This window comes from Ornithorhynchus anatinus, chromosome 19, assembly GCF_004115215.2.
Source record: "Ornithorhynchus anatinus isolate Pmale09 chromosome 19, mOrnAna1.pri.v4, whole genome shotgun sequence".
In the NCBI taxonomy this organism is placed as follows: Eukaryota; Metazoa; Chordata; class Mammalia; order Monotremata; family Ornithorhynchidae; genus Ornithorhynchus; species Ornithorhynchus anatinus.
In genome coordinates, this window is record NC_041746.1 from 25222235 (window position 1) to 25237077 (window position 14843).

A 14843-nucleotide genomic window follows, 5' to 3' on the forward strand; every position below is an offset into this window, starting at 1 on the left:
TGGATCAACTATAGTATAGACTCCCACTCTTGGGCAAATCTGTAACCCTTCAGAATCTGTATGTTTTGGGAAGAGTAAATCTATACGATGCTTTAGCAAACAAGGCAGTCTGTTGGAGGGTAGCTGTCAGAGGAATCTCCCTCTATACGTACAAAAATGTAATACAAAAACGAATACTGACATCTGGAACAGAGATTCCAATTTTTTTCTTTCTTTTAGTTATTTGTTAAAGCATTTACTATGTGCCAGGAACTGTACCAAGCGCTGGGATAGTTACAGACTAAACAGGTTGGACCCAATCCATGTCTCCTTTGGGGCTCATAGTCTTAATCCCGTTATACAGATGAGGTAATTGAAGCACAGACAAGGTAAGTGACTTGCCCAAAGTCACACAGCAGAGAGTTGATGGAGCCAGGATTAGAACCCAGGTCCTTCCGACTCCCAGGCCCATGTTCTATCCACTATGCCAAGCTGCTTCTCAATGGTAACTGTTGGTGATCACTCATCCTTGACACTGGATGTGTTTTTCAAGGACCCCAAAGATTGAGTGTGTATTTAACAGGCAATCCAACAAACCCCCCCACAAAATAACTTCTAATTTAAGACACCTTAAACCTTAAACACCCTTTAGGCTTGCACCTTGGCCATTCCTTGCTGCTGTTGGTTTTTCAAAGCCCTCTCTTTGAAGCCAAGAGCAATATACTGACTCCAAAGACACTTCTATTAAAAAAATAAATTGAAGCACAGTATTTTTCAAGTACAACACTCATTCTAAGTTCAAATAAAGTATCAAATACATCTTATGGGATCTCAAAATGCTGTAAACGAGTGTGGTAAAACAAGACATACTTAAATCAAGACTAGCTTGATTTGTCCAAATGACCTTTCCCTCTTTACATATTCAATTGATAGGTTACTACCTACCTTAACCAACTATAGGAAGCTATGCCGATTTCCCCTAAAAGAACCTACTCTGTGTGGAGTAAACCCTAGTCACCAATGTTTTTTTAAAACTTTCTTTATTTCTTTTAAAAAGCACATGCAATAGCTTTTTTTGGAAGTTAACCTCTAAGGATACTTTGCTGATTCTGAGTGAAAATAAAAACTCATGTCCCACAAGTACAATTATTTTAAAAAATTCTACCTGAAAGAACTAGCCACCCAGTTGGAAAAGCTCGTGGAGCAGTTTTTGTTCCTCGGAATCGGCTGTGGGGTGGACCTTCTAAGGCCTGTGGGGTTTTCACACAGCTTCACATCTTCAGAAAACTGAGGAGGTTGTCCACCATTAACATATGCTTTAACTTCCATCTGAAACCAAAACAAAAGCTTTCTTCACTTACCAAAACACATAAGTGGATCAAAATGGAAACTGGTTGAGTCAAATCTCATAGGCTTCAAGGGTCTTTATATTTATCTACCCACCTCTCCCACTCTACCCAGGCTCAGCCTCTCCGAAATCTCCAAATATGCCTCTCTTGTACGACTCTCCCACCTCCAAGCCATCGAACGCCAGATGACGCCCTCCTACTCTAAGCCGCATTTCTGCCCTCCTCCAAAACTCTAATAAAAAATCACACTTCTAGTTGATTAATAGTGGTTACTGAGCACCTATGTCGTGCAAAGCATTAAACAAAGAGCTGGGAAAAGTGTAATATGGTTAGACACACTCCCTTCCCTCAAGGAGTTTCCAATCTGGAGGAGGCAGATAGTCACAGAGAGGAGAAAGAAGAATTGGACATATATATATATATATATATATATATATCCGCTTCTTTGAAAGCACTAACTAGTGCATATATATATGCACAATATATACATATACATGCACACGAGTTATTGCTTAAATAATGTAATAATAATGATAATGGCATTTGTTAAGCACTATGTGCCAAGCACTGTTCTAAGTGCTGGGGTAGCTACAAGGAAATCAGGTTGTCCCACATGGGGCTCACAGTCTTAATCCCCATTATAAATGTGAGGTAACTGAGGCACAGAGAAGTGAAGTGACCTGCCCAAAGTCACACAGCTGACAAGTGGCAGAGCCAGGATTAGAACCACGACCTCTAACTCCCAAGCCCGTGCTCTTTCCACTAAACCACGTTGCTTCTTTATGTATTTATGTAGCACACTGGGTGCCTGTGAGAACACAAGTGTGTAGTCGATGAGCATGAATCGTCACTGAAATGGCCACTTTGCTGCCTCGGCCATTATCAGTAAATCTGAAAAGATACTGCAATTCTGTTCATTTGAACTCAAGACTTTTTTTGGTGCTGGCTTTTGAGGGTTGACTTCTAAACCAGAGGCAGAGCCATCACGTGACACGGTGACAACGGCCTACCCCTCCAAGACAGCCAATGGGGTGAAGTGAGTGGGCCTGCTCGCAGAATCGAAGGTGAGGGCGATTAGGGTGGTGTTCCCTCCCAGCCCAGCTTCTTCCTTGCCCGTTGACCTCCTCGATCCCTTTTCCTTCTCTCCTCTGGCTGCTTCACAGCTCACCCAGGAAAACCCAAACAAACAGTGGCCATCACTCCATGCTGCACAATAAGCAAAAGGGAAGGGAGATCAAAGGTGCCAGCAACTTGCTTCAGATCAGCCAGGCAAGGGGATGTCTTTAAACTACTGAGCTCACTTTGCAGCTTATGGTTTGGGGTATTATTTACGGACAAATAGTTTGTCGTGATCCGCACAGCCAAGTTCGAGAAGAGCTTGAATAACAAACCTCCATCTTATGTTGAAATCCTGCTGTGAAGTCGGGGGACTGCAAATCTCTAGGACTTGCCACTCCAGGATAGCTACCTTCTGAGTCTGAGGTCAGTACTTCTGGAAGAGACTCCACAGAATTGGTCTTAGTAGATTTTATTAAGCCTAAAGTGCACAATTTAACAAAAAGACACAAATGGTTAAAAATGGTATAAACCAAAAGTGCTTGCCCACAAAATTCCACTTTTCCATGGGGGAGCTAGAAGAAACATCCTGAAAAACATCTGCCATTTGACAGAACTATTCAAGAGCAGATCTTCACCTTTTTATTTATTTTTTTTAAAACAACCATTTTGGGGCATCATGTCTTTCATCTGAAATGGGGATTATTATGCCCCCCTAAACCAGATGCATTTCAACTACCAATCCTCCAACAACAGCTATTTCTCTAATGGAACATTATGGCTTGAAAATGGTTTTAAAAGGAAGCGGTTTCTACTAACCTGTGGAGGGTGGGCTCTGAATAATATCTGAAAGGTTATAACCTCCAGAGCTGTCTGAGCGTCTTCGTGGCTTCTTTTTGGCTTTGGTTTTCGCCTTTTTGAAAAAACCTTCCCTGTGGGGAAATTTAAAAAAAAAAAAGTATCAACAGTGTTTGTGTGCAAAAGAGTCAAAAGCAGGCACGAATGGATTGAGAGGAGGAGTCCTGACTCACTTCTGCAGCTGAATATAGCAAAATCATAGAGTTCATTACTACAGTTTAAACCTACTTCTGCATCAACTAAAACAGGAAAAATGGAGCTCTGCCCCCCCAGGGAAGACTTCAGAAATGATTTGAGACCTTTAGAGAAAAACACACTTGCTCTCTAAAAGTTATCTTACTAGTTCAAAGGATTGATAAATGGGCAGGGGCCAAGGCACTGATATCCTTCCTGCCCCAGGGAAATGAACTTAGAAGCAGGTTTAACGCTGTTCAGAGGTAGATTTGGATAATATTGATATTACATTGCTGTTTTGTAACAGAGGACATCTTTGTATATATGGGGTGCCTGAATCTGTTTTTTAACATCATCACTACTTTTTGATTCACAGGTCTTTTCCAGGCATGCAGGAGCAAAATCCTGAATTGCATATTTTGATTTTTATCGGTGGCTCCTTTTTCCAGCCACGACACTATTTTTTTCTTTATCGTCTTTGTTAAGCGCTTACTATACGCCAGGCACTGTTCTAAGCGCTGGGGTAGATCAGGTTGGGCCCAATCCGTGTCCCACATGGAGCTCACGGATTTAATCCCCATTTTACCGATGAGGTAACCGAGGCTCAGAGAAGTGGACTGCCTCGAGGTCACACAGCAGACAAGTGGCTGAGCCAAGATTAGAACCCAGGTCCATCTGAGTTCCAGGCCCAAGCTCTTTCCACTAGGCCACGCTGCTTCTCTAAGTAGTTTTATGCTCACACTACTATGTTGGAAAATCAAAGGGTAAATAATAATAATTGTGTTATTTGTTAAACACTTATTCTGTATTAAGCACTTTACTAAGGGCTGGGGCAGGTACAAGATAATCAGTGCAGACATAGTCTCTGTCCCCCAAGGAGCCCCTAGTCTCATGGGGTTGTGGCTTTCTAAGAAATCCTGCACCAGAAGGAGACTCAAGTCCTGGAAATCTCAGCTTGTCCCAGAGACTGTCATCATCCTGGCCAACATCTGAATCGAAAGCACCTGTGCAGGTGTAAACTGGGAAGCAATGTGGCCTAGTGGATAGAGCAAGGGGCTGGGAGGCAGAAAGACCTGGGTTCTGATCCCAGCTCCGCCCCCGTCTGCTGTGTGACCTTGGGCAAGTCACCTCACTTCTCTCTGCCTCAGTGTCCTCATCTGTAAAATGGAGTTTAAGACTGTGAGCCCTACGTGGGACAGGGACTGCATCCAACCTGACTAGCTTGTATCTACCCCAGCACTTAGTACAGTGCCTGCCACACAAGAAGCCCTTAACAAGTATCATTAAAAAAACAAAAAAACAAAACCAGAGATAAGCAGGAGAACAGGGCTCAGAGCCAGGACTCTGACAACTCCTAACAAATGTGCTAATTATGAGGTTAATTAAAGGAGAGAACTTGGGAGCCTCAAATGACTCGTCCAGGTTTTGGCCTCAAATCTTAGCAGAACCACCTGATCTTCGCTGCCATCTCTGATGATTCAGAGCCGAGGACGACTGGAGGACAATCAAATTGGACCCGACTATTTCTTTTGCCATTTTAAATTTGGTAAAAAAAAAACCGGTGTCTGTCTTTATTATCACAACCAAGAGGAAAGCATAGCATGAACCTACTCTTTAGTCATTTCCCCAACTTCGCTCTAGACTGTAAGCTCATTGTGGGCAGGGAATGTGTCAGTTATATTGTACTCTCCCAAGCACTTAGTTCAGTGCTCTGCACACAGTAAGTGCTCAAAAAAAATACAACTGACTCTTTCGCAACGGCCTTTCATTTGGATTTGTACCTTTTGTTTACCTCACCCTCAGACTCACAGCACTTATGTACATATCTGTAAATTATTTTAATGTCTGTCTCCCCGCCAGACTTTAATTTCCTTGTGGGCAGGGAACATGTCTACCAATTCTGTTATATTGTGCTCTCCCAAGTGGTTAATTCAGTACTCTGCACATAGTAAGCTCTCAGTAAATATGACTATGGATTGCATTCAACCTGTCCAGAGCATCCATATTCTTTTTCCCCCTTTTCCAACTCTAAACTTATCAAGGAGCTTCTCAAATTTGAGATCTAAATTAAGGCAGGTAATTCTTTTATTTTAAATGTTATGCCTATTGCACTCGACTACTATAAAATAACTTCAGATCACCTTCTTTATCGGTGCCTCTTCCATTGCTTTCTATATAACTTCCTTGCTATTGTACCATCCTTACTCGTGGAAAATAAATGGCAACAGAGGAAAAACTCCAGAGTTCCAGGAACCACAGAAGGCACGGAACGAAACAAAAAGAAATGGACTTACGGAGAATTTTGTTCTATATTGTTTTCTTCTTTCAAAAAGACAAAGTTTTCTCCATCTTCAGCCTCCAAATAGGCAATGTCTGGTCCGCCTTGATAAGGTGTGATCACTCGCCTGCTCATTGCTGGAATCTTGAACATTATAGTGAAAGATCATCTTCGATCCTTTTTAGAACTTCCATACATTCAAGGGAGGTATTATTATGACAATCATAATTTCCTTATTTGTTAAATACTTACTCTGGGCCCAGCATTGTACTAAGGGCTGGGGCAGATAAAAGGTAATCAGTTCAGACACAGTCCTTGTCCCACATGAGGTGCCTAGTTTGACAGGATCATGACTTTAGGAAATCCTGGACCAGGACTTTTTTAAATGCATGGAAATTAGCCCTCTCCCAAAATAACTCTTGGGAACTTCCACTGTCTTCAAATTAAATTCAGGGCAAAAAAACCTCTTTAAGGTTCCAAGTTATTATGTCACTATCTGTCAACCCCTTAAAACGTTAAAGAGGGAAATCTGATAATGTTTAAATTGAATGACTCGTTCCTTGCTCTTCCGGTTTAGGCAAAATGACTCATTTACCATTCTTCTTAATAATATCTCCATTATCCCCTAGCAAGCAATTACTTTCTGTTATATCCTGTTCTTTCTGTTCCAATTACTTCATCCAAAAAATGATAATTATTGAGCTCTACTGAGCACAAATCATTGTACTAAGCATTTAATAAATACCCCTGAGTGGTTGATTTGTTGAAACGGAATATTTGGGAGATAATAATAATGATTATTGTGGTATTGTTAACCGCTTACTAGGCACTATACTAAGAGCTGGGGTAGACACAAGATAATCAGGTCTCACATGAGGCTCGCAATCTAAGTAGGTTGGAGAGTCGGTATTGAATCCTTATTCTGCAGATGAGGGAACCGAGGCACAGAGAAGTTAAGTGACTTGCCCACGGTCACACAAGTGGCGGAGCCAGGATTAGAAGGGTCTACCAGGACCTTGCTCTTTCCACTAGGCCGTGCTGCTGCTCAAGTCAGAGAAAAACAGTAGCAAGACACAAACTCTGCTCTCAAGGAACTAATGGAGGAAATAAACAAAAGTTCATGCTCAACAGTGGGAATAGGAGAAAGAAACAGGAAGGATATAACGGGAAGTAGGACATCTATGTCATGATCAAAGAGCTAAATAATTGAATGAATATACAAATAAATACATGACATGAAGAACAGAAGGAATCAGAAACATAGGGTTAAGGGAAGCTGCTGGGTTGGCATGACTGGCGTGCTGTGAATTAATTAGAGTATCTTTATACATTCTCTTAAGAAGGGAGAAGAACTTGCGGATTACAGTTCCAATTCCCTCATGTTCCAAGATGCTCAGGACTGGAATTTACACGGCGATGGTCCCTTTGGAAAATCCAGCAGGGCTACCATTTTACTGTGATACAGTCTGTCTTCACTAAAAAATGCAAACCTACCATTTTTCTGTACGACACAGAAAGTTCCTTCAAAACAGCGTCACTCAAAACATCCAAAGCCCTGAAAAATAAAACCAACAGTTAGATATATCTTGGGATTTCATCTGACAGAATGTCTCTCTGGAACTACAATGGTTCATAGGCAAAAATCATTTCATTGTTTTGAGGGGTTTTTTAAAGGCATTTGTTTAGCTCTTACTATGTGCCAGGTACTATACTAAGTGCTGAGGTAGATATAAGCTAATCAGGTTGGACATAGTCCATGTCCCACACAGGGTTCACAGTCTTAACCCCCATTTTACAAATGAGGTAACTGAGGCACAGAGAAGTTAAGTGACTTGTCCAAGGTCACAGAGCAGACACAGGTTGGGGCTGGGATTAGAACCCAGGTCTTCCTGACTCCCAGGTCTCATACTCTATTCACTAAGTCACGCTGCTTCTCAACCACAAGGATAGGTTTGAATTTTTGTGATTAGCAATGATACAACAAAAACAAACATCTTGAATGTGTAGATAAATTAAAAAAACTGTGTGAGTTAATAGAAACAAAATAGCAGGTGGCAACAGTAGTCTTTCCCATCATTTCACAACGATTCATATCCTGTGTTTCAGTACAACTCCCACAATTATAGTAGCTTTCCAAAAAAATAACAAGCATAAGCTGTTCATTTGGGTAATTAAGTACATCAACATGTCATTTAAAGACTGGTTTTTAGAAAATTACAAAAATATGTTTGGCAATTTACAGAGATGTGAATGTTACAAACCTTCTGTACTCGGAAGTGTAAATATGATTAAGGGGACTGGCTCGATTACAGCTATCAGTAAAAAATGAAAAGACAGCAACTGTGCTCCCAACTACACAGTCAAGGGCTTGTCTAATCAATGAATCAAATGAGTCCTTGTGAACTGTGATATCACTGACAGCAGCAATGGAATACCACAATTTGTAACTTTCTCGTCTTTTTTTTTTTTTTAAATGTTTTGCTTCAGAAGATTTTCAAATTCTTGAATTCACCTTTATGGACCCTAATCCCTTGGTAGACAGGTGTCTAGTTTAGTCCTGTGTTAAACAAACTTCCATTTTTCTCTAACCAACCTACCTTGCTTCAAGTAAAGCTGCCATATTTAGTCCTATAAATTGCAGGCAAGAGAGCTTCAACTGTTCAGCATTATACATCGCTGCAAACTCCAGCAGTTCTGCTGCATTCTTTAATGTGACTGCAAAGAAAGAGAACACTCTGGAAAACAAAGCCAAGTGCCTACAGCTTCAGCTGAAGAATGGCGCTTCAATCCCAAATGTGTCCAGTTATAGGAAAAACCAAATTGAAAACGAGTTTGCTTCAAAAGAACCACAGAGAGACGGGGATAGAAACTGACCGTCACCCTCCATTTACCACAGTTTTTTCAACAGGTTGGAAAGGAATCTGAAATTAACCATCGAGGAAAACTAAGGAGAGCACCAAAAACAAATTCTGAAAAAAAAAAGATGGAAAGTAGGAGGTCGGGTCTCTAAAGAGCACCTCCAAGAAGTCACGTAAGCCTGATAATAAAATGTAACAACTGGGTATTTTGAAACGTCTTTCGTTGGCCAAAAACTTCCTTTCCAAAACAGCACAACTTCCCTTGCTAAACCAGCCATAAAGAGCGGGTAGGTGGGGGAGGGAAATAAATGTATGAGGGATAAACTATAAATGGCAGCATTTGGCAAGGTGTTAATGTGCTGCAGTTTTCTGTTTGGGGAGGAGGGAAGTGAATGACATTTCTCAAGTGTCCACCTGTCTGCTACTTGTTGCCTTTCTGTCCTGGAGACTGTAAACTCCTCTTATAGACTGTAATCTCCTTGTGGACAGGGATCATGTTTACCAACTCTATTGTACTGAACTCTCCCAAGAGCTTGGTACAGTGCTCTGAACACAGGAAGCGCTCAGTAAATACCACTAATTCCCCAGCAATGGGGTTTGTGGGAACTTCTGCCACCACTTAAGACACTTCTCTGTCTCTGGGAGCCATTCTTCTAGAGGTGTCATCCCAAACTGCACTCAAATCACCTGGGTGACAGCAAAGACAGAGTGACAAAGGCTCTGGTAAATGAGAAACTAGACGAAGTCTCAGAGCCTGGTCAGAAAGAAGGGGCCTTGTCCTCACACCAGACAAAACATTCTAGTTTGGCCCACTCTAGTGTGTTGGCTAATACTCTAGAGTCATTAAAAATACCAAAGGCTAGCAAAATGTACCCAGTTTTGCTTTTAATTTCTGCTTTCAAACTTCTCTTTTCTAGCTCCCAAGCTTGCACCCCAATGACTGATAGGCTGACTCAGTACAGTGCTTTACACACAGTAAGCACTCAATAAATTCAACTGAATGAATGACTTGACCTGCTATAACATCTCACTACCACTTAAAAGAGGCCTTCAATAAATCTGAGTCGTTCCTCACGTTATTCTATCGTGGGAATATACTTACGTTTTTCGGTTATAGCTACCTCGCAAATCTCTTTCAGTCGAGTTATTAGAAGCTGATCAGCCACCACAAGAACATTGCAAACAAATTCCACACTTGGAGACTCTGAAAAATAAAGATTAATTGCATCTGAAAAAAATACTCTAAGAACAAAAAGCTATTAAAAAAATAAAAGGAATAAAAAAGAAAATTCCATTCAACCTCAAACTAAAGAATGTTAAAGATGCCTAAGTAGCAGAGACATTAATTATGGGAAATTAATGCAAGTTTATCAAGAAAGCTCCCAGGATTTTGACACAACATAGAGGGCAAAATCAATAAGGCACGGCAGGCTAGCCGGGGGAACGGAAGGCAAAACCAGTATTGATTTGAGGAAAAAATAGAAATGTAGAATTCCATGCAACACCGGCGACATGAAATCCATGCTGCAAGCACCAGAAAAGCCATAGAGGAGTCAAACCTACTGACAACATATTCAAACTAAAATGAGGATTTAACATAAACTTAAGACAAAAAAGACACTCAAAAGCTCTTGAAACAATTATTTCCAAAGAGCCCTGGGTTCAATAAAACCAGTGGACTCATTTGAAACCAGATCTCATTTAATATGTGGGGCTTTTTTTAAATAAAAAAAGGGCATTTGTTAAATGCTTACATTATATCATTTTTTGGGGAGGGGGGGCAGTGGCTTAATGGTATTTGTTAAGCACGTATTATGTGCCAGGCACTATGCTAAGTGTGCATGATACAAGCTAATCAAGTTGGACACAGTCCACAGCCTAAATGGGGCTCAAAGTATTAATCCCCATTGTACAGATGAGGTAACTGAGGCATAGAGAAGTGAAGCGATTTGCCCAAGATCACACAGAAGACAAGTGAGGGTATTAGGATGAGAACCCAGGTCCTTCTGACACCCAGGCCTGTGCTTTCTTTATAAGGCCATGCTACTACCCTTCTTCCCATTTTTCATGAGCCAGTACTTGAGAGTGCCCTTGTTATAATCATATTTTTTTCCAAAGATCTTATTGGAATCTATAAATATGCTTCACCTAGGTTAACTATAGCCTACGTTTTCATTAATTAAATTTTCTGTTTTGTTTCCATCGTTTGTACATTTAGAAGAAAAAGCCAAAATTAAGTAACGAGTTCTTCCACAAGTAGTGGTTTTTCCCTGTGACCCGCACTTTGGAGCTGTCTTCGCAAAGAAAGCTACCTAATAAAGCAATCGAATCCTCTGACAGCTTTATGAAGATGCAGTTTCAACTAAGCTACTAAAATCTGAGAATTAAAATCGACATGAATAGGTTATCTTTTTTTATTTACAAGTCCATAAAACAAGAATAAAATAAGCAAGCCAATAGTTCAGATTTCCTTCCTGCTTTTGGAGATCAGGTAGGTAAGTATAATATTAAAAAAATAAAGACGATTTGGGAAGCTCACTACACTCTGAAGCAAGAAGAGGTAAGGGGCAAAGTGTAGTTAGTAGACAGGGACTTGGCTAGGGCTAAACCATGGCAGCTCACAGGCCTGAAATAGTCACAGAGGGCCTGAGGGGAAGTATGGCATTGAGTCACATCAAAAACAATCACTGCCAGGCAGAAAAGGCCTAAGTCACCATTCGTAGTCAATGTGATCCCAAAGCAGAAGCGGTAATTTCCTTCCTTGGAAGTAACTTCCTTGCTAAATTACCAACAGAGAACTCTCACTACCACGGTAAATTTCAAGGGCCAGTTCCCTCCTGCTCAATCCCAGTTTAATTGTGGTCTGAAAGAATTTAGCTCCAGAAGTGACCAGGTGTCAAACCATTAGTGCAGAAAGGGATATTGGGCTCCCATTTCTGACCCCAGGGGTGGGAGGAACAGGGTGTGGTCCCAGGGTTTCCCACATAGCTGCCTTCAGCTGTCTCTGAGCTGAAAAGTTATCTACACTATAAGCTCTCCATTTTTTTCCTATCCCTTATCCCCTATCCCTTTGGAGCTGGAAAGGGGTAAGTGTTTAATACCAATCAAGTGCTCAATAAATACGATTGAATGTACTGAATGACTAAAAACCCGAGAGTCGGGATGTTTCGCTCTGAAGTCAGGGTGCCGTGCTAACATTTGGGGAGCAATCTGGGTGAGGCAGCAGATCGGCCCACCCAATTCTGAGGGAACTCGACGATTACTGACTCTGAATGAGAGGAAGCAGCTGACGGCTTTGCTCCAGAGCAAGTGTGCTGGTTGGGTGCCTGACCCAGACAGCTCTCAGACCAATGACACATGTTTAGAGAGAGGCTGTCAGTGGCTTTCATGCCTCATGAGAGCCCTAATATTTCAGGTGACATTCCCTTGCCTGTGATATAGCTTAATCTCGAGTTTTATACATGGTGCTAAAATCCAAGTGAAGGGAAGTCAATTGAATAGGTAACAATCATGTTTTAGCGGAAAGATGATTCTGTCTCACATTGCAAGCCAAAGCTGGGGTAACTCCTATGCCTTAAGCAGGGGAGTAAGTCCCAAATGGGAATAATAAATCAAACAATGGTTTTTATTAAGCACTTATTATATGCAGAGCACTATACTAAGCACTTGGGAGAATACAACAGAGTTGGTAAAGACGTCCCCTGCCTACAATGAGCTTGCAGTCTAGAGAGGGATACAGATATTAATATATATTACAGATATGTACATGAGTACATATGTACATGAGTACATGAGTACATGAGTACATATGTACATGAGTACATATGAGAGAAGCAGCGTGGCTCAGTGGAAAGAGCATGGGCTTTGGAGTCAGGGCTCATAAGTTCGAATCCCAGCTCTGCCACTTGTCGGCTGTGTGACTGTGGGCAAGTCACTTAACTTCTCTGTGCCTCAGTTCCCTCATCTGTAAAATGGGGATTAAGACTGTGAGCCCCACGTGGGACAACCTGATTCCCCTATGTCTACCCCAGCGCTTAGAACAGTGCTCGGCACATAGTAAGCGCTTAACAAATACCAACATTATTATTATTATTATTATTATGAGTACCGTGGGACCAAGGGAAGGGTGAATTAAGGGTGCAAATCCAAGTGCAAGGGCGACACACAAAGGACTGGGACAAGAGGAGATGAGGGCTTAGTCGGGGAAGGACCCTATGCTCTTTCCTCATCTCTACTTCCTCTCTCCGATTCCTCTCCCCGTGTATGTGGGTATGTGAACACACACACATACAGCCCCAGGACTCCGTGTATAAGAAATCACTTCTGAAACAGACCCCACAAAGCCACAGGGTGAAACTGAAGGACCTCGGGGAGTGAACTGAATTTCACCATGAAGAGCCTCTGCACCTCCCCTGCTGCACACTTGTGTGACATTCATGTTTGTAATTATGGACCGACGTGACTGAGCCCAAATTACTAATTTCCAAAAGAGAGAGTGTTGATCGATCAATAAATGGTATTTACTGAGCACTTACTGTGTGCAGAATGCTGCACTAAGTGCTTGGGGGAGTACAGAACAGCAGAGCTGGGAGACAAATTCTCTGTCCACCTGGAGCTTACAGTTAAGACAGCTAACTGAAACAAAGATCATGTGCTGGCATTTCTATCTCCAGCCACATGAAGAATCAGGTGGTCCCCACTGACTAAATACTTGGTCTTGAGCAGATGAAGTTCACCTGTAACTCAGAGGCTCTCTGAGCTCTTGGAAGGTTTAGAGGCAGCAACCACAGAGATGTAGAGCTAGCCACAGAGATGTCGAGATAGCCAGAGATGTTGAGCTAGCAGCACCCCGATCTGGGCCTAACGTCAGGACAAAGGGGTGGGGCCAAGTGACTTCTGGTGAGATGGAAAAGAACCTACTCTTCTGGTTCGGGCTTGTTGGGGCAGGGGAGGGGGAGGAAAGAAAGGCAGATAAGGGGAGCAAATGTTCTGTCTCCCACCCATAACTCCAAATCATTTTAGGAAAGAAATTCTTATTCTGAACACGTGTAGCTTTGAACCAGAAGCAGACAAAGGACTCCAGATATATGAGGTTAGCTGATGTGGTAAAACACAAAGTCAGTAAATTTAACTAAATGGGTATAAACTTTCTCTTAAGAATTCAACTATTTAGAATAGGGATCCAGATAGCCTGGTGGGAGAGGAACACTTAAACACTCTTCCGAGCAATGTGACTTTAGAGCATGGGGCCGAAGGCAAACTATAGCCACCTCTCCTTAGTTTGGAGTCTTCGGTCAATACCTTTTATCACAAGAGCTTCATCTGTATAAAGGTAATCCAAAAGGACTTGCAGTATGTCAGAGTGAATTGGCATTTCCAAAGCGGAACAACTGGAAGACTAAACAAGAGGGTTTATAAAGTAAGTTTTCCAAAATGAAAAAGAACACTTGGTCAACATTAAAACTCACCTGACCAGAGACTACCACTGAAAACATTTCAGTAGCGCACAGAAATTATTTTCAATATCCCAAATGACACCCAAATAAGAATGAAAAATTATCAATCTCTGAATCACTTCAAGGCACTGAACAACTCACAAAAATGGCATCAATAATAGGATACCACAAATCCAAGTTTCCTGGCTTGGTCTTCTCATAAACTACCTGCACACATCCTAACTTGGCAGTAACATTTATTGTCAATTTGTACAGTTCAAGAGTAATATTCAGCACAAATAAAATTCTGGTAATAAGCCGTTATTTTTAATGTCACAAACCCAGCTTCTGATAGAGGAAAGAAAAATTTCAAGTGTTAGAAAAAAACAAATTCTCCACCATGTTCTAAAAAGGGGGGGGGGGGGGCTGGGACCTGGGATCTAGTTCCAACTCTGCTACTAGCCTGCTGTGTGACCTGAGGAAAGTCACTTGGTCTCTGGTCTTCAGTTTCTTCCTCTGTAAAGTAAGATGTCCACTCTCCCTGTCTCTTAGACTGGGATCCCCATGTGGGTTGGGGATTGTGTCTGATTTGACTAAGCTGTATCTAACCCACAGTTTAACACGAAACTTTGGCCCACAGGAAGTGTTTACTAAATTCCACCACTACTAGGCACACATATAAGCGATTGCCTTCTTGGGTCAAACTGCAAATCATCAAGCTTTGAAAGCAGCATGGAAAGCTTCTCATTATAATTTTTTTGTTTTAAAAATGCTTTGTTTTACAAATCTCAATCCCAAATGCACAAAAATAGTCTAGCGTCTCCAAGTAGGTGAAAATGACTCTTTTAATCCCCCT

General features: G+C 41.6%; 1 protein-coding gene across 1 annotated transcript in view; it reads right to left on the bottom strand.

The window, feature by feature from the left end:
• The window catches only part of IBTK (inhibitor of Bruton tyrosine kinase), a 72877-nt gene that overhangs the window by 24705 nt on the left and 33329 nt on the right, over positions 1–14843 (bottom strand). The window contains exons 16-23 of the mRNA XM_029047721.2: positions 13854–13950; positions 9655–9756; positions 8292–8409; positions 7189–7249; positions 5711–5838; positions 3204–3316; positions 2720–2865; positions 1145–1308 (exon numbers count right to left, since the gene is read on the bottom strand). Coding sequence (XP_028903554.1) covers positions 1145–1308; positions 2720–2865; positions 3204–3316; positions 5711–5838; positions 7189–7249; positions 8292–8409; positions 9655–9756; positions 13854–13950 — 929 coding nt within the window. The remainder of the gene's footprint in view (positions 1–1144; positions 1309–2719; positions 2866–3203; positions 3317–5710; positions 5839–7188; positions 7250–8291; positions 8410–9654; positions 9757–13853; positions 13951–14843) is intronic.